Consider the following 19,558-nt stretch of genomic DNA (forward strand, 5'->3'; position numbering starts at 1 on the left):
ACTTATGCTCTGAGTATAACATAAGCCAAACTGACCTCATTTTATATGAGGCCACTTTACATTCAAATATACCCATAAGCTTTATTTTATCTGTTGTATTTTCATTATTTTTCACCAAATCTGAAATGAGCTGCCTGATAGAGGGGAATTTAAAAATGGAACAAGGTTCAGAACTGACTCCTCTGATGGATACGTAATTTATTTTAAAAGATATGCTTCTAAGCTAGCACAAAGAAGTGATGCTAATGTTGCTGTTCTACCTGGAATTAACATTTTAATTGTCTGAACATCTACTGCAAGCAGAGTTTCAATTCTCTCTTTAAAAAGTGAGTGATCTCACAGTTTGTTAATTTTGGCAATCTCTCTGGTTAGCTTAGTTTTGCAACGCACACTACATACAATTGGCAAGTTAAGCCATTAGGAAAATTATTAGAGCCAAGTGCCCTTTTGCTGTCAAACAACAAAGAACAAGATTTCTTGCAGTAAATTTTCAATTCCCATTGGCTCCTGCAAGGTCTTATATCAGTGATGCAGTCACATTTAAAGGCAGGCTCTCACAGCCATTGGCAGACCTTGGAGCAGCTCTGTGAACCACCATTACTCAACACAGTTATTGCACTGGTGACTCTTCAGAGGAATACTAGCTATTCGACTAACATTTCTGCTTAGAGTTGTGCCCAAACCAAAACTTGCTTACCCATTCTCTTCTCAGAAGAAGATTCATCCATTTTTAATTGGGGTTTCCTGTCGAATCTTGTATAAACCAATCCAAACTCCTTTGAATTATAGGAATAGAATCCATGCCAGATTTGATTTTGCATAGTCTAGGGTTGCTTGCAAACATCACACACAACCAGACTTTCTATGGCAGGCAGGGTTCCCAGCATAAGTATCTTGTCTCATAAGTCTCTGACAACATCTTGCATGACCTGTGTACTACATGTGTGCGCAGCTGAAGATGTGTACACAGCTGAAGATATGTAATACATGCATACATACTTTTCATCATGAACTCTAAATGGAAGTGTTTTAAAAGTGTTCCATCTTCCTGCAAGATTAACACTTTTTTGTTTGGCTCCAGAGAGGTATAAGATACTCAGTGGGGGAAGTTCACAAAAGGAAGCGTTCATTTGAATTGAAAACACGGACAGGAAAATACATGACATTTATAGCACAACAGTTTATTTCTAAGGGATTAGCTGATGAGATTTTAGGAATAAATACAATGTACATTAGGTTTAGAAAAGGCTTTTCCCTAGATTACCATAAGAACATTATGCCATTGATTTCTGACACTGGATTTGTAAACTTAAAATTTAGTGCTGAATCAGTAAGTACAGCTTTCATGGAAGTTAAAAATCAGCTCATGCAGTAATTGTTTCAGCTGTAACTCTTTGACACTGGCAGGCAGAGAACAATCTAAGTGGGTGTGCAAGTGTGATTTCCAGCTACAAGTCAATTGGACTGAAATTATTAATTTCAATATAATTCAATTGAATTTATGAAGCTACACTAGAAGAAAAATCTTTTCTGGTCTAATATTCAACTGGGTCTTTCTTTTTATTTTTTAACCAAAGATAATTGCAAGATAAATATTCTGGTTGCATCTGTAAATGCTCATGATAACTTGACACCTCCACTGTATTTTTCTCTCCTCGTTTATATGATAGAAATATTTATAAGCAGGAGGAGAACTCAAAAGAACTTTGAGATCATCCTATGGTCATTGTTTTGACAAGAAATAGGATTGACACATAAGATTGTTTGTGAGATTGCTGACACAGCCCTTTGTGAAAAACATCACTGAAACTAGTCCAGAATTCATTCTGGAATATTTTTTGCAAACGAGTGTGCTTAACTTTGTGGCAGAAACTCTCCACGCTTTATCTTTTTTTTTTTTTTTCATTTTAATGAAATAACAGTTATTTGGGCATTTTTTCCAGAAGTAGCAATAGCAATTAAGTACTTTAACTAACTCTAACAGCTTTGGAGATGCAGGAGTGGTATGCTGATAGGCTCCTGCTTGGACATGCTGGTGGAAAGACGATGCTGAAAGCAGCACAGAATTCTCTTCCTGCATAGAAAGTCTAATACGCATCTTACTGTCCAGTTTGTTGAGCTTACCTGAATGTTTGAAGACTATCTAGGAAAATATACCATTCAAAATCTTTTAACTATAGTCACTTGTTCAATTAAACAAAAGCTTGATGTTTCCCGCTACTGTAAAGTCTTCATTATTATTAAGATAAAGTTGACCTTTGGTAAACCGGAAACCAATCTTTATTCATTCTTTGAAATTTTTATGTTTATTCCATTTTTTCTATTACTTCTTCTGTTCCTTTTTCCATTGGAGAAGTATATATGTGCATATGTGTATATGTATATATATGTGCACATTTACACGTTTTATAAATGCATTATATATGTTTGTACTTATGTACAAATCTATCTATCTATATACGTAACTGAGCAAAAGAAAACAATCACCAGTAGCTAAAATTGACTTCTCTGGGTCGGCTGTACTGAGAAACCATAGGGAATGAGAACCCTGAAGCACGGGGGAATTAACAGACTCCTTGGGGGCAACCCAGGCAAACCAGGCCATGTTCTCACTCAAGCCAGCTCCCATGGTAGCAGCAGGGAACATGCTGATGTGCCTGGGCCTGCCTCTGATCGTCTCCAATGCTCTGAATCATTCTGTCTTACCGCTATATCATTATGAAACATTTATATTACAGTCTTGCACAGGAGCATGAGTCAAGATAAGGCACAACTGTGCAAGGCTCTACAGTGAACTCAGTAATGGCATACTGACTGCCTAGGAAAGCTCACGTCAATTTAGAGGGCCCTCAGCAGCCATTTCTATAGCAGAAATTCCTCATCCTCCAAGGACCAAATGCCCCGTTAAGCTCTGGGATGTGCAGTAAGACATGGTAATAACATTTTGCCCTGAAGAGTTTGTGTGTTAAACATTCCTAAAGAAAATACACCTTGTTCAATTCTCAGAGGAACTCCTTTTCCACATAACTTCCAGATCTGTCTAGCTTTCATCTAGAGATGTTGCTTCAAGGGGTCAAGTGTTTCATGCTGTATGCTGGAGTTGCATTGCTAACTCATAAATAAATACTATCAAACAGTGATATAAGTGACAAGAGCTACAACAGCGATGAATAGTACTTAGAATCATAGAATATCCTGAGTTAGAAGGGGTGACCCACAAGGATTGTCAAGTCCAACTCCTGACTCCATGCAGGAGTCAGACTGCATGTCTGACAGTGCTGTCCAAACACTTCTTGAACTCCATCAGGCTTGGTGCCATGCCCGCTGCCCTGGGGAGCCTGTCCCAGTGCCCGACCACCTCTGGGTGCAGAACCTTTCCCTAACCCCCAGCCTGACCCTCCCCTGTCCCAGCTCCATGCCGTTCCCTCGGGTCCTGTCGCTGTCCCCAGAGAGCAGAGCTCAGCGCCTGCCCCTCGTGAGGGGGCTGCAGGCCGCCATGAGGCCTCCCCTCGGCCTGCTCTGCTCTGGGCTGAACAAACCAACGGGCCTCAGCTGCTCCTCTCACATCTTCCCCTCTAGACCCTTCACCATCTTTGTAGCCTTCCTTTGGACACATTCTAGTAGTTTTACACCTTTCTTGCACTGTGGCACCTAAATTTGTGGCCAATACAAGCTGATAAGTATGGGGAGAATGGCGACACATTGCTTGGCAGCTCAGACGTGGAGGGACACACTGTTTTCCAGATGGAAACCACAATGCTGGGTCCCATTTCTGGCCCTCTCACCTGCCTCCCAGGAGAACTAGGGCATCTCCCACTCATCGTGGTGCAAGCATGAAGTGCTTTTTCTCACATCCATGGGTCTGTAATGGTATAAGGCCACTTGAAGGTAAAGAGGAATCAGGCTTTAACTGTCCCTGTAGCTCAGTTCCCCCTCTTTTAAAATATTGTGAAGGTATATTTATTTAGTATTGTTTTAAAATTCAGATGTCTTAGTGACAGAGGCCTTTTACACAAATATTTGGAAGCTATTCTTATGCGATCTTTTAAAACTTATCTCCCCTGGAGTACTCCGGGGGTCTAGACAGATTTATTCCCTCCACATATGCTTTCTTTCTTTCTCTCTCTCTCTGTTCATCCCCCTGCCGATGTCCTGTAAAACATATTAACTTCTTTGTCCTGGAAGGTATTTACTTTTAACTTATTCAAGAGATGGTCCTGAAACTCCATAGCTACATGAATTAAACATTATCTAGTCTTTGGTGCTGCAAATATGGCTATGTTATCTTGACTATAAAAGGGGTTACAAAAAAGGTTTTTTCTTCCTTTTCCATGACTTATTAGGCAATATTCTGTATGAAATACCTCCATCTGCTTACTTGTGTATTTTGTCAGTGGTTGTAAATATCCTGAATGGGTACAACCCAATCGAATAAATATATGTAGCTGATTCCTGTCTACTGAATGAGATCTAAGACAACCATAATCAACTGTTCTAGAGCAAGAGTTTAAGCACCCGACTCTTAAATTTTTCTTCCAATATAATTTTAAAAGGGGAGGAAGTGTCTTTAATTTCTACCTTATGCTGCCTTGGAGTTGCAATTATTGTGCCACTTTGGATTTAATCTTTATATGATTTTTTTTTATGTCTTCATGTATCTAGTTCATAAATTCCCAGATATTTTTTTCCCACTTTGGTTAACTTTACCTCCTTTTGAAACGGCAGACCTCAGTACCATGGAAGTAAAAAGTACCCTGATACAGAGGAGACTGAAAGATTGGTGAAGCACAGGAACTAATAAATTATACGGAGCAAGCATATCCTGCATTTATTTTACATAATTCCTTAAATTTCTTGTGATGTAATGATTTTTATTCCCCATAAAGAGGGCTTTTGCCAAGAACTTGCCCCATGAATACATCCTACCATTAAGCCTAAACCCACTTTTTTTTTTTTTCCTGACAGTAACTTGTCAAAAAAAAAAAAACAAAAACTATAACTGGGAGGTCTGCTGGAGGACACCACCACTGGCTGATCTGCGTACTTCTTTATTGGGTTCATCCTCATTCAGGTAACATATATGCTGTCTCAGAAACCAGATCCTGTAGGGTTGTATTATTTAAGTTATTTGACTCGGATGAATACTTTGGAGCACTGAACTAAGTAATTTGGTATCTTTCAAGCACAAAGCATCTGATTCTGACAAATCTGGTAACCAATGTAAATGAAGCTGTAGTAGAATAAAACTAGGGAAAGATCAAAAGTGGATATCAACATTTATTGTTTTCAAACATGGAGTAATCTGTAATAAACTAAGACAATTCAGTGTCATTAGCTGGTACTGATAAGTGGTACAAATGATAAGCAAACAGCAGGAGAAACTAAGGCCGACTGGGCTTGTTATTTTCAGTTGCAATTTTTGTAATTATGGTTGCATAAATAGTGCCTCTGATTTCAGGAGAACTATTCAAGTTCTTTTGCTAATTGTGCGTGCAGGGGCTTAGCTTTGTTTTTGGTTAAAGCAGCTTCACAAAAACGTCACAAATATCACCTTTGAAGGAACAATGCATTTAAAGACAGGCACAAAGACCACAACTGCAGAGCTCCAAACAGGAGGTTTACATTGAATTATGGGTGGAAATGTTTTTTGGCCCTTCCAGAAGCACCATCTGTTTCTATGGCTGGTCATTGTTTGGATTATTTATGACCATAATTTTAGATTTATCTGGTTAACCTTTGGATAGCCTCCTAAAATAACTATTGACTCTTTGAGTTTTCAAGGTAATATATTAAGATGCAAGGGTTTCATGTTATTATTTTATGGAAAGAACCTCAAGCCTTTTTTTTTTTTTTTGTAATATATCAATACCTACAAAAAACAGGAAATAGTTGTACTATCATATGGCAAAAGGAACTGCAGTATCACATATTTGTTGTTCACATTATGAACTATGCTAATTGAAATTTATTCGTGAGAAAAAGCAAAAAGCACACTATAGCATATTTTTTGAGAACTCCCCTCTGCCCCCAGTACTTACCACAATATCTATCTTCATGTTACATTTCAACAGGGAAAGTGGAATAGATAGGATGAAATGCCTCCAAAAATAATAGAAAAGAAAAAGGAAATGGGTCCTGAGAATTCATGACTTGCATCAGACTTAAAATGTATGAAAGGAGATGGAAAAAAGTCTTTTCCATATTAGCCAGTATGATCTCATTCTGCACTATTAGAGGTGCTGGGAGTCTTTCCATTTTCCTTGAGGGATCAGGTCCCACAATTCAAAAATACCGCACTAAAATAAAAATGAACAGAAGTCTGATTGGTTTTGCAAACATTCATCAAGGATGGTTCCAATTTAGGTCAAAATGTGCTAGTAGAAATGAGTATCTGTGGGAAAGGTTTTGCAAGTCTGAGGTAGTTTTAGTTGAATTATAACAATGCTCTTCATGCTTGCTAGGCTGTGCATACCAATATATAGACTTCAGAATTAAAGAGTGTGGGCTTGCATGAATTTGTTTGCATTTGAAGGGCATATCCAGTCATCCAGTCAAATGAGAGCATTTATAGAATTGGTTCTTCAAAAAGAGTGACCCCACATTCTATTCATGTGGCATTTGGCTCCTATCTGTGTAACAGGCGGAAACAAACCCCGAGATTCAAACACCTTACTATTTCACTTTGGACTTTATGGCTTACGTCCAGTCTCAGTTTAAAATTTATTTTACAATACTCTGAAACCACACAGCACTCTGCAAAATGCACATTGATAAGGATGTTGGCAACTGTGCAAAATTAAAAAAAAAAAATGTTCTGCAAAGGAAAGCTGGTCTTTTCTTAGCAAAAGAAGTACAAACTGAAGAAAACTTTTTAATCTTCTTAATAATGTACTATATTCCTATTCCCACCAGATAAAATATTTTTAAATCACAGAAATCTAAAAAAAGACACTGCATTCCCACATCAATAAAAAATAAATCCAAGGGAGATGCCGCAGTATAATGCTAAAATAAACAATAGCCCTATGTATTTTAGAAGGAACTACGCATACCTGGTAGAGCAGAAAAAACATTAGATGAGGATCTCAAAAGAAACATGAATTCAGGTCTCCTGGGTAATAGAATTTATCCCTAAGCTTCAAGACTTTTGCAACATCTTTATTAAGATATCTGTGCATAAAATAGTCTGTTACATAAACAGTCTATACAAAGAAGCCTATTCAAAGTGTATATTTATCCTTTACCTTTTTATGTAAATTAATTAAAATACTTGAAAAGTTTTCAGTTTCTCTGATACTAATTTTGACAGTGTCAGCACAGGCTGTCAAGAGCAGTAACAGGGAATGGTTAAAAAAAAAAAAAAGAGCTAGACAAAATACATGGAGCCTTATCTGTCATATTCTTTTTCGATTACCTAGATTTCTCAATGATTATGGCATCCATTCAAGTTCTGCTGTGGATCTGCTGGTAAAATAACATCAAAATCATAGCTGCATGTGTAACATCTTTTTAGTAAATGCACGTTTGAAATTGTTTTAGGCTAGGGAGGCAGTGCTGCAGAAAGATCTGTTATTTTCATTTGCATGAAAAAGATCCAAAATGCTGCATACCTGGCCTTTTTTGGTATTTACCCAAATTTGCCTTGGCATAACCTTTTTAGCAGGCAATGAGTCCAATCAACCACATTATCACACAAGCATGCAGAAGTCAAACACAGTACAGGAAGTCAATCAGGCTGATCTACTCTATTACAGCTGAAAGCTTCCCAAAATGCATTGTGTATTGTATTCTATTAAATCATCCTGTAGACTTATAATTTTCTTTTTTGTGCTTCTCATCTCATCAAACTAATTTGTCATATTAAACCCAAATCAAAATTTCCATTTTCATCTGAAACACCAGCCAGAATGAAAGTAAGAGACTCTGAGATTTTATGTTGCAGTTGGTCCTTTTTACTCTCAAACAATCCACTATCATGTGAGGCTGTTTCACAGTGTTGATGTATTTTTTATTATTATTTTAAGGAGCAAAGGTCAATCAGCTGCAAAGACAGCACTGTGTCTTTGATTCCAGAAGAGGCCACTGATAGTAACACATACAGACTGTTATTTTACATTCAGCATAACTCCATGTGATTGAAAATTCCCGTTAGCTGCTGTGAAATGTGTGTAACGTCAGTCCTGAACCTGGGAAAAAAGATGGTGACAATCTGCATTTTGGGAATTTATAATCAGCCTTATCACAAGTCGTAGAAAACACCAATGAAATCTGCATAGATTTATGAAGAGGAAATCATGCTTAACCAACATGATAGCCTTTTACAATGAAGTGAGCAGCTTGGTGGACAAGGAGAGCAGTGGATGTTGTTTACCTCTACCTCTATATGGCTCTTCACACCGTCTCCCATAGCATCCTATCAGACAAGCTGACATAGTACAGGTTAAATAAATGGACAGCGAGGTGGATTGAGAGCTGGCTGAACAGCTGGGACCAGAAGCATGTGAAGAGTGACCCAAAGTCCAGTTGGTGCAAGTCACTGAGGGTGTACCCCAGGGCTCCACACTGGGCCCAGTAATGCGCCCTTACAGCAAGAAAGGCCAACAGTTTCCTGGGCTGCATCAGGAGCAGCGCTGCCAGCAGGCCAAGGGAGGTGATCCTTCCTCTCTGCTCAGCACTGGTGAGATGTGCCCAGAGTGCCAGGCCCAGTTCTGGGCTCCCCAGGACAATAAAGACACGGATTTACTGGAAGGAGTCCTGCAAAGGGCCATAAGGATGATTAAGGGACTGGAGCTTCTCTCGTATGAGAAGAGCTGGGACTGTTCAGCCTGGAGAAGGACCAGGGGAATCTTACCAATGTGTATAAATACCTGGTGGGAGGGAATAAAGAAGGAGCCAGGCTCTTCTCAGTAGCGCTCCCTTGAACCTTACTAATCACAAACAGATACGGTGAGGGAAAAGATGGGGTCTTCATGTACCCATGTCCTTGTGGTAAATTGGCCTTAAATATTGCACTTTTAACCCACTGTAGAATTTTGTGAGAAGTATTGTTGTTTGAAGTGTATTGTTGATTTGATAAAAAAGCATGAAATGTTTTACAAAATTTCTTACAGAGCAGGTATGTTATGAAGCTTGCTACAAAATGAATACAAAACTACCAGTTTTTTTTACATGACTTAATCTTATGCTACCGCCTAGTGGCTAAGATCTAAATAGATTGTACAACTTCACTACGCTTTATAGATACAGAAATATAGTAGTTACGTATGCTATAGTATTATTGGCATTCATTTTTAGAAATCGTATTATGTATATGTCCACACAGTTGCCCAATATAGCGAAGACCAGAGAAATTTCAATGATGAAGGACACTAATATTCATATTGAGCTCTACTAGTGATTGAGTGCAGTCTTTAATGTTATCAGGATCTACAATGTAACATGGTTATAGTTTGAGATAGAATTATTTCAAAAATTAAGTGTAGAGAAGGACTTCAGCCATCATGTTTGAGATATCTATAGATAGATATCTCAATATATATAGATAGATATATCGATAGATAGATAGATAGATAGATAGATACAGATAGATAGGGCTGATAGATAGGGCTTTAAACTAGAGTCGAAGGGGGAAGGGGATAAAACCAGGCACGCTGGTGATGAGCTAAGGGATGGTGCGCTAGAATCAGAGGGACTGTGTGCTAGGGAGGCCCTTCGGTCAGCTACACAAGGTGCTGCGTGTAGGGAGGCGCATTTGAAGTGCTTCTACACAAACGTACGCAGTATGAGGAATAAAATGGATGAGCTAGAAGTCTTGGCCCAGTCCCACAGCTACGACATCATCGGCATAAGCGAAGCCTGGTGGGATGAGTCCTGTGGCTGGTGTGTTGCAATAGATGGTTACAGGCTCTTCAGGAGGGACAGGCGGGGTGGCGATGTATGTGAAGCGTGGGCTGGACTGTGTGGAACTTCAAGTTGGTGACGGCAAAGTTGAGAGCCTCTGGGTAAGGATTAAGGGACAAACAAATAAAGGGGATGTTGTTGTGGGAGTTTATTACAGACCACCTGGCCAGAACGACAACGCCGATGAATTATTCTTTGCAGAACTAAAAGATGCCTCGAGATCAAATCCCCTTGTCCTAAAGGGGGTTTTCAACTTGCCAGACATCAACTGGGATCACCACAGGGCTGACACGAGCAAGTCCAGGAGGTTCATAAAGCACCTAGATGATAATTTCTTGATGCAGGTGCTAAGAGAGCCAACTAGGAAAGGTGACCTCCTAGATCTGTTGCTGGAGAACAGAGGGTCTTGTGGGAGACATGGCAATTGGGGGCCGTCTCGGTCATAGTGACCATGAAGTGGTTGAGTTTAGAATTTATGGTGACAGAAGGAAAACTGTCACCAAAACTTCAGCCCTGGATATGGGGAAAGCAGACTTCAGGCTGCTCAGGGAACTAGTCAGCAAGGTCCCCTGGGAAACTACTTTTGAAGGCATTGGCATCCATCAGTGCTGGTCAGTCTTTAAGCACTGCCTCCTAAAAGCACAAGATCAGGCGATTCCAAAATATTGGAAGTCAGGCAGGCGGGGCAGAAGGCCGGCCTGGCTGACCAGGGATCTTCTACTGGAGCTTAGGCGAAAAAAGAAAGTGTACGGCTGCTGGAAGGAGGGTCGGGCGACGAGGAAGGAATACAGGGATGCTGTTCGTGTTTGTAGGGAGAAAATTTGTGTGGCCAAAGCCCAGCTAGAGTTGAAGCTGGCCATGTCTGTGAGAGACAATAAAAAAGGTTTTTTTTTAGATATGTGAACAGAAAAAGGAGAACCAAAGAAAACATAGGTCCGCTACTAGATGGGGAGGGTCTCCTCACAGACAATGACATAGGCAAAGCAGAGACGTTTAACGCCTTCTTCGCCTCTGTCTTCAACATTGATGATGGGCTTTGGGACCCAGGGTACCCTGAGCTGGAGGACCATGACGGTGGGAATGACAAACTCCCTACCGACCCTGAACGTGTGCGGGATTTGCTGCTCCACCTGGATCCATACAAGTCCATGGGTCTGGATGGGATCCATCCCAGGGTGCTTAAAGAGCTGGCTGATGTCATCGCGGGACCTCTCTCAATTATTTTTCAACGATCTTGGGAATCTGGAGAGGTCTCAGTAGACTGGAAGCTGGCAAATGTTGTGCCAATTTTCAAGAAGGGTAAGAAAGAAGACCCTAGAAATTACAGGCCTGTCAGTCTCACGTCAGTGCCTGGTAAAATTATGGAGAGGATGATCCTCGAAGTTATTGAGGCGCACCTGGGGGACAATGCAGTCCTTGGTCCCAGCCAACATGGGGTCATGAGGGGTAGGTCCTGCCTAACAAATTTGATTTCTTTTTATGATAAGATCACCCATCTAGTCGATCAAGGGAAACCAGCTGATGTGATCTTTTTGGACTTCACCAAAGCTTTTGACACGGTTTCCCGTAGGATCCTACTGGACAAAATGTCCAGCATACAGCTAAACAAAACAATCATGCGATGGGTGAGCAATTGGCTGACGGGCAGGGCTCAAAGGGTTGTGGTAAATGGGGCCACATCTGGCTGGCGGATGGTCACTAGTGGGGTCCCTCAAGGCTCCATTTTAGGGCCAGTCCTCTTCAATGTCTTTATAAATGATTTGGATGTAGGACTAGAAGGTGTTTTGAGCAAATTTGCTGTCAACACCAAACTTGGAGTTGTGGACTCGGATGAGGGTGGAAAGGCCTTGCGGAGAGATCTGGACAGATTGGAGAGCGGGGCGATCACCAACCACATGAGGTTTAAAAAAGCAAGTGCCGGGTCCTGCACCTGGGACGGGGCAACCCTGGCTATACGTACAGACTGGGCGACGAGACGCTGGAGAGCAGCCCCGCAGAGAGGGATCTGGGGGTTGTGGTTGACAGCAAGCTGAACATGAGCCAGCAGTGTGCCCTGGCAGCCAGGAGGGCCAACGGTATCCTGGGGTGCATCAAGCACGGCATCGCTAGTCGGTCGAGGGAAGTGATTGTCCTGCTCTACTCTGCGCTGGTGTGGCCTCACCTCGAGTACTGTGTGCAGTTCTGAGCACCACAGTACAAAAAGGACATTAAACTGTTGGAGAGTGTCCAGAGGAGGGCGACGAAGATGGTGAAGGGCCTAGAGGGGAAGACATATGAGGAGCGGCTGAGGTCACTTGGCCTGTTCAGCCTGGAGACGAGGAGGCTGAGGGGGGACCTCATCGCGGTCTACAACTTCCTTGCGAGGGGGAGTGGAGAGGCAGGGGACCTATTCTCCATTATCACCAGTGACAGGACCCGTGGGAATGGTGTCAAGCTGAGGCACGGGAAGTTTAGGCTGGACATCAGGAAGAGGTTCTTCACCGAGAGGGTGGTCGCACACTGGAACAGGCTCCCCAGTGAAGTTGTCACTGCACCAAGCCTGTCTGAATTTAAGAAGCGATCGGACTGTGCACTTAGTCACAGGGTCTAAACTTTTGGGCAGACCTGTGCGGTGCCAGGAGTTGACTTGATGATCCTTATGGGTCCCTTCCCAGTTGGGATATTCTATGATTCTATGACTCTATGAGTTCTCATTGTTAGAAAGAAACATCTCTGGGGTAGATTGTGTTATAAATGTCCAGTGAGGAGTTTTGTGCATCTTCCTCCAGAGCTTTTGAGGTTCAAGCGTTCATAGGGATGGTGATTAATAGATTTAACTTGTTCAGTGTAACAGATCCAAATACACTAAGCCTTCAGACATCTATATCCCATTCACTGCCGCAGTTCCTGTACCTGGCTAAGTTCACAAAATGAAACCGATGTGTATATTGAGCTTGAACAAGTGTAAATCATTCAGGAGTTCCAGGTTCCCCAGTTTCCTCCAAGCCCCATTCTAGCAGCAATATATGACTTAGCAAAAAATCAGGCTCTTACAGAAGCTTAGAGGAAAACACCAGAAGTAAAAAACAGTTCTGTAGCTACAGTGATAACAGCCAGTAGGAGGAAAGGCTTCCTCTTCAGGAAGATGAGTTTCCAGCCACTCACACTATATGCCCTTTCAAGAATGCCAATTCTTGGCATTTTGCATGCCTGCCACAGAAGCAGCTCCTACTGCAGCTGTCAACATTCTTCACGACTGCAGGAGTTATGGTAGAAAAAGTAGATGTGTGCCTTGACTACTTCTAATATATATATATATACATATATATATATATATAATTTATTTAGGTGTTCTTCCTAGGAGCTTCTGTACCTCAGGTATTGCTGGAAGGAAGGAGGTATTTTAGTATGTGAAATTAGTTGTGGAACAACAAAAAAATTAATTTTGTCCACCAGGTGGCACTTTGTCATCGGGCCTCTGAAAGCACCTGGAAAAGTTTATATATGATTATATGAGGTGTAAACTCTTATTGAGCAAGGATTAGTGTGTTTCCGGAAATGCAGTCTACTCAGGTTTCTTCTAGGGAAGTGATTTTGATCTTAATGAAGGGAATAGGATTTTTTTTCATTGACTTAAAATAACAACAGCTTGGCCTCAATTAGGTGAAAGCTTTAGGGAAATAAAATCTATTTGCAGTGTGTAGGACAGACTACATTTTCCCTCTATCTGGTTTGTTAGAAGATATGAGTGCCAGTGACTTATATCTAATGCAGCAGAAAAAGGGAAATGTAAGAATGGTGCAAACTCAGTATTTTGGACAATGAGCAAGCCAGACAGGTGATAAAATTCATTCTGGAAGAGCTTCCTGCACTTATGGAAAACATGCTAGTAGAGAGCTCATAAACTGTTATTTTGATGCAGTTTTAGTCCAGCACACATGTTGTCTGATGTTCCTTTTCCAATATAACAGGTAGAAGTCAGGCTGCAGACATTAGTATAAGTGTAAAAACATCAGTAGACTGTAAATGAGAAAAAAATATATATGGGGTGGGGGCAGCACAGTTTGAGCTTGGAAACAGCCATTTTAACAGTCATCTGTGCACAAACTGGAGTTTAGTGTTGTTTGAAACGCTTGATTCTGCCCAGTTTGCACGATTATTTGTGAGTATGTTTAGGTAAAGGTAGCAATGTAAGGTCCAGGTGATGTGCAATACACTGATGGCAGCTGGAACCCAGTAGAACAGATCCACCTCGTTTGGCAGCGGTGAGCCCACACCAGTATCCCCAGTCAGTACACTCCTGGAAATACAAGTGCAGGTCTTACTGGTAGAGACTTTCGATCCTTTCCTCTCCCTTGCAGCAGCTCTCTGACAGTAATGGCTTTCCCAGAAGCCAGACGCTGAGATCACAGAGAAGCTCTGCCAAGCTCTTTGCGCTCGGACAGATCTCTGACACTGTCCCAGCTGGTGGTTAGGGAACAACACGCTGATGACATGGAATTGGAGAAGAGGTTTAATTTCCAGTCCAGCCAGTCCACATTTTGGCCTTATTCTTCTGTTCATTTGCATCAAGGGTAATTTAGAACCGTCTGGCGCTGTCCTGCTCTGCTTGCTTTTCCAGGCTTCTCAGAGGCTGCTGAAAGCACCTCTGTATACATTACTTCTCATTAAAAAGAGGGAAAGTTTCTGTCTCCTTCATGCATGTACAATTCTTGAATGTTTCCTGAACCCTGGCAAGTGTTGTTCTGCTGAAAAAGCAGGTTTTCATATCAATCACTTGTAAGTGAGCTGGAAAAAGGCTGTAGGTGAGCAAGTGAATAATGATTGTAAGAACAAACACAAGAAAATGCTATCTATGGTATCTAGTTCTCTTTCTTAGAAACAATAAAAGGCTTAATCTTGCACAAAGCTGGCATAAAAGTCCCATTTACTCTGACCAATTTCTTGCTGTTAATGAGAAGTGTTTCCAAGGCATTTGCCTAAATTAGCTTTTCTATAAGGAAGCGCAATCGTGCTAATTTACACTGCACAGCAGGAATTTGCCTGACCCTGCGCTGTCATTGGGAGCAGATGCTGATCTGGAGATCATAGGTGCAATCAGTGTCCAGTTGTAGAAATAAGCAACTTAAGTGATAAGTGATTCCCAGAAACAGCATTATACTCAAATCACACTGATGCTGTTTCTGATCTCAAGCACTTTGCTAGTGGTCTGATGATGAGTTTTAGCTGAGTTGTTAAAAACACACACTGAAATGAAAACATACGCAGGTCCTGCCTACAGAGAGGCTGCTTCCTTTAAAATTTCCTCTGTCCCCTATACCTTAGGTCCTCGAGATGTAGTTGTATTGTTCTGTCTGGCCACGACGAAAGTGCTCAAGGGTCCCTGCACGGCTCTCCACTGTACACATCAGAGGAACATCTCCTGATGGAAAATGTGGCTGCAGAGGAACAATTTCTAACACTCTCTTTGCTGTCATCTCCAGTCCCGTCCTGCTAGTTCCACCCTATTTCTTCTCTGCCCTCAACCCAGAATTATTACTGTAATTAGTTATTAAAGGAATTACAGGAGAAAATTTCTTATCTTTACCAAATTCACTCCAAAATATACTACAGGAGTGGTATTCTAAAACTGAGACTAAGACTATTTCATCATCGTTGACATGGTGACCAAAACTAGGACAGTAACTTTTTTTTTTAATTATTTTAGCTTCCTCTCTCCTTGTGCTTCTCATATGCCGAAGAACTTGGTCTCTGGACAGGAGTCTGACTGACTGCAGAGCACCGAATCTCTAAGCCATGAAAAAGACAAGAAATTAAATGTTTGAGAGTTTTATGATTGTTTCCCCAAGGAGGAAAAAAAAAAATAGGCAGGGATGAGAAAGTGCTCTTACTGAGAAAGGAGGGAGAGGTGACAAAAGAGAGTAAGGATGAGGTTAAGACAGACATTCAGAAACAGCATTTTAAGGTGACGAGAAGCAGGTGGTCTTCTTAATGTTTAGGGACTCCTCCTAATGCCACCTGCTGCCAGACTCTTGACCCAGGATCACAAAGGAACACCACTACTACGAAGTCACAGACCAATTTCCCTGATATATGGTTCCAGATACGTTATATTCCTTTCCAGACTCCAGCTCAAAGCAAGGAGATAGGTGAACACTTGGACGCTTACAGCTGAACCCTTACAGCTCCCTTCAGTCCTGGAGCTGTAAATGACAATGTCTTTTTTCACGTTCTTCATCCCAAGGCAAGAACTAAAAACAAAGTTGAAGCCTACATGCGTTTCTTACAAGACTATAGGTGCATTTGTAAACTCAATGAAAACCGTAGTAAAAGCTCCTAGTAAAAGCTTTTTAGCATGCAACCTCATAATTTTATATTGTAGTCTGCAGAGTGCCTCTCTGTATAAAGTTAGTTATGAAATTTTTCAGCTAATAGCAAGGGGAAAAGACAATCAGCCAGGAAGAACACTGAATTCTAATTGAAAAACTAAGGATCATATAACTTGATAACAAATTCAAAATGAAGAAAAGAAACTGCAATGAAATCAGTTTGGGCAACTAACTTGAATTTAAATGGGGTTTACTTTAATTTCACAGCATTTCCCTTTCCAAATGTAAAGATCAAAAGCTTTATTAGGTATGGTATATTTAGAAACATTTCAGTATAACCATTTCTTAAAATTTCTGACTTTTTCTCCTTTTGAAAATACTTTAAAAAATAAAAGATTTTTTGCTTTACAGTCAGGTTCTGCTGCTTTGGAACAACCCAGTTTCTCGTGATTTTGCTTGGTCATGCCTTCATTCATATGGCAGTGATGAAACTGACTGGGGATGACTGGGGATGTGCAGGTAATACAGCACTTTTCAAGTAATCACCTGCAGTGTAAAAGACACTGCAATTTCACATCAGGCTTGTGTCACATCTACAGCTTCCAGCACCAGTTCTCCTCTGTAACAATCATGCATCAAACATTTCCTTCAAGCCTCAAAATACAGTGCTGGTGCCGACTACTCCTCCGAACCAGGAAGGTCATCATAGAGTTTAAACAGAATGCTGGATTAAAACTCAGGGCATGGGTTTGTCAGCTTGCCTCCTTCTTGACCAGGTGCCTGAACTTAATGAGTTTTCATCTCTTAAAATGACTGCCCTGAGTTAGTCTAAATCACATGGCTGTTTCAGCATCTGGTGGGTCAGCAAGGCTGGTCTGACAGGCTGGTCTCCATGAGAGAGGCCTGCAGTAAGCTGTCCTGCAAGGAGTGTTTCAGGATAGCTGCCCAGAGGGGAAAATGAAATCTTAAAAACGTGTGAATTAGCTTTACTCCAGTACTATTATATTCTGTTATTTTCTAGCATTAAAAGCTATGCAGTTTTAGTCATTAAAAAGGGATGAATGAGGACATCAAAAAGAAAATGAAACTTAGTTGTTAGAAAAGCTATTCAATAACTTCTTTTTCCACCGAATTTTCCCTTTGGAATTATTAATTTTCTTTCATCTTGCTCTCCTCTTTTTTTTTTTTTTTTTTTTTTTTTTCTTTTTTTTTTTTTTTTTCTTTTTTTTTTTTTTAAATAAGCAAAACAGTCATGCAGTGCTGGAGCAGACATACAGTTCTTTGGTAGCAATAAACGTGCACCATTCTGTTTGAATGTCTCCCCTGAATATGAAGTACAAAAAAAAAAAAAATGAGAAGGCAAAAAATCCTGGGGTATTTTACAAGCCAGAAGGGCTCAGTTAATTTTTTCATGAACTTCACCAGCTATTGATAATTAGAAGATAAGTTATCTGGGTATGGTAATTTTTTCATTGCATATAAAGCTGAATATGAAGCTGAATCATGATCTCTGAGTTGCTCTTAAATACTTAATAGCCGTTTCTCTATTGTAAGTCCATGGTAAACTTTTATACTAGCTCCTCCACCAATGTGGAAGGAAAAACAAAGTAAAAAAAAAGTAAGCATTTCAAAGCAGAATTCATGCAGTATTCTCAGTGTCGGAATAGATAATATTTAAGCCAGTTTGCTCAGGAGATGAGGAACAGAAGGCTTGACAGCCATGAAAAACTCAATTATTTGGGATTTCTTTATTGTTATTTTGTTGTTGTTGTTTCTTTTTCCTTTATATTTCTCCTTTCCCACTTACTGTGTTTGTCTTTTGTTGCCCTGAGGAGAAACTGTAGTGGCAATAGTAACTTCTTTGCATTTCTTTAATTAAATTCTGGAAAGCACCAGATGCTTACATTTGCAACCTCCCTTACCCATACTAAAGTACAAAGGAGTTAATCATACAGTGGGCTTTGGTTTACTCTGAACCCAGGCTGGGGCAGTGTTAATTCAGTCATGCCATTTAGTTAAAGTATAGCCTCCCATCACAACAGGTCTCTGCAGCTTTGTTCTGCATTGTCTTTTCATTCCAGTAGAGAAATCTGAATTTTTGGTTCTCTCTGTAGTTTGAATTATTAAAGGCTTGATCTGTAATCATTTCTTCTTGCCCTTGAGTTAAGTGTTATAACTTGAGCCTTAGGAAGTGTCTGGTTCAGTCATATTGAAATACAGCTAGGGCTTAGAAACAGCAGGAGAATTTCAAAGGTTCGTACTACTTTTAACCAGATTCAAAGTTTATTTAGGTGCCCCAAAACCAGACTCAGAGGTTACTTAGGTGCCCAAATATATGAATAGGCATTCCCAGGAATTTTAACAAACATCTCTGGCTACTTTTTAAAATCCTGGTGTGAGATTATTTGCATCCTGTGATGTCTAAACATTCTTTGACCATGTCTTCCCAGGGGTACTGCAACATTTTGCCAGACAAATGTTAGACAGCTATTTTGGCATACACCCCACAAACAGCCACTGAATTCGCAATCTGTACCTTTCATAACAGAAATCTTATTCCAGTAGCCAGTGGTGTAACTGGGATGCAGATCACTCCCCAAGTCCATTCTCAGGCTGACCACAGGAGCTTCTTATCAATTCACCTTTCTGCACCCTCGGGATTCCCCTGGGAAGGAAACGCCAGCACCCAAGGCAGGAGGGACCCCACAGCGCTGCGGCCTGTCCCCTGTGGGGGACTTGGATATGCACTACACAAGCCACCCCAGTCAGGTGAACGTATCCTGCTCAACCTTCCTATCTCACAAGATAACTATCAGGCATTCACAGGGATTTGTTCATGGATGAGCTGCAGACCCAGAACTTTATTTAAATGAATGACTGAACAAATAATTTATAAAAAAAAAAAAAAACACATTTGGGGAAAACTTGTTATGCTTGGGGACAATTAGCAAAGAAGAGAGGTAGAATTCATCAGATAATTTTCCATTATGAATTATTCACATAATTCTACTGGAAACTTTAAATTAGTGTAAGATAAAGATCCTAATTTATTGCTCCCTTCCCTGAAGCATAAGAGTATGTGAGAGCTTCAAATAACTAGGCTTTGTTAAAAAAAAAGATTTATTTTCTTTTTATTTTAAAGCACATCACATAGACCTTTTTAAGTCTTTTACAACTCGCTTGGATGAACTTTATCTGATTTTTAGTTATGTTAAATCAGTTACAGAAAATGAAGTTGGGGCCATGTAAACTGAAGTCATCACCAAGCATAGCCCTGACTCATCAGGCATAGCTCGAGTCTTACACACAGAGCTTTCTCACAGGCTGCTATTGTCAGAAAATAAAATACC

The 19,558-nt window shown here is 40.6% G+C and overlaps 1 protein-coding gene across 6 annotated transcripts in view; it reads left to right on the forward strand.

Moving 5' to 3' along the window:
* Window positions 1-19,558, forward strand: part of FAM241A (family with sequence similarity 241 member A) — a 321,403-nt gene that overhangs the window by 283,013 nt on the left and 18,832 nt on the right. For 2 of the 6 annotated variants that reach the window (XR_010831298.1, XM_066996445.1), the window contains one exon: window positions 4,966-5,071. The exons of the other annotated variants lie outside the window; for them this stretch is intronic. Coding sequence is in view for 1 of the 2 variants with exons in the window: in XM_066996445.1 (XP_066852546.1) it covers window positions 4,966-5,071 (106 nt within the window). In the remaining variant the exon portion in view is untranslated. The remainder of the gene's footprint in view (window positions 1-4,965; window positions 5,072-19,558) is intronic. 6 annotated transcript variants of the gene reach the window in all.

The sequence above is a fragment of the Anser cygnoides genome, chromosome 4, assembly GCF_040182565.1.
Source record: "Anser cygnoides isolate HZ-2024a breed goose chromosome 4, Taihu_goose_T2T_genome, whole genome shotgun sequence".
In the NCBI taxonomy this organism is placed as follows: Eukaryota; Metazoa; Chordata; class Aves; order Anseriformes; family Anatidae; genus Anser; species Anser cygnoides.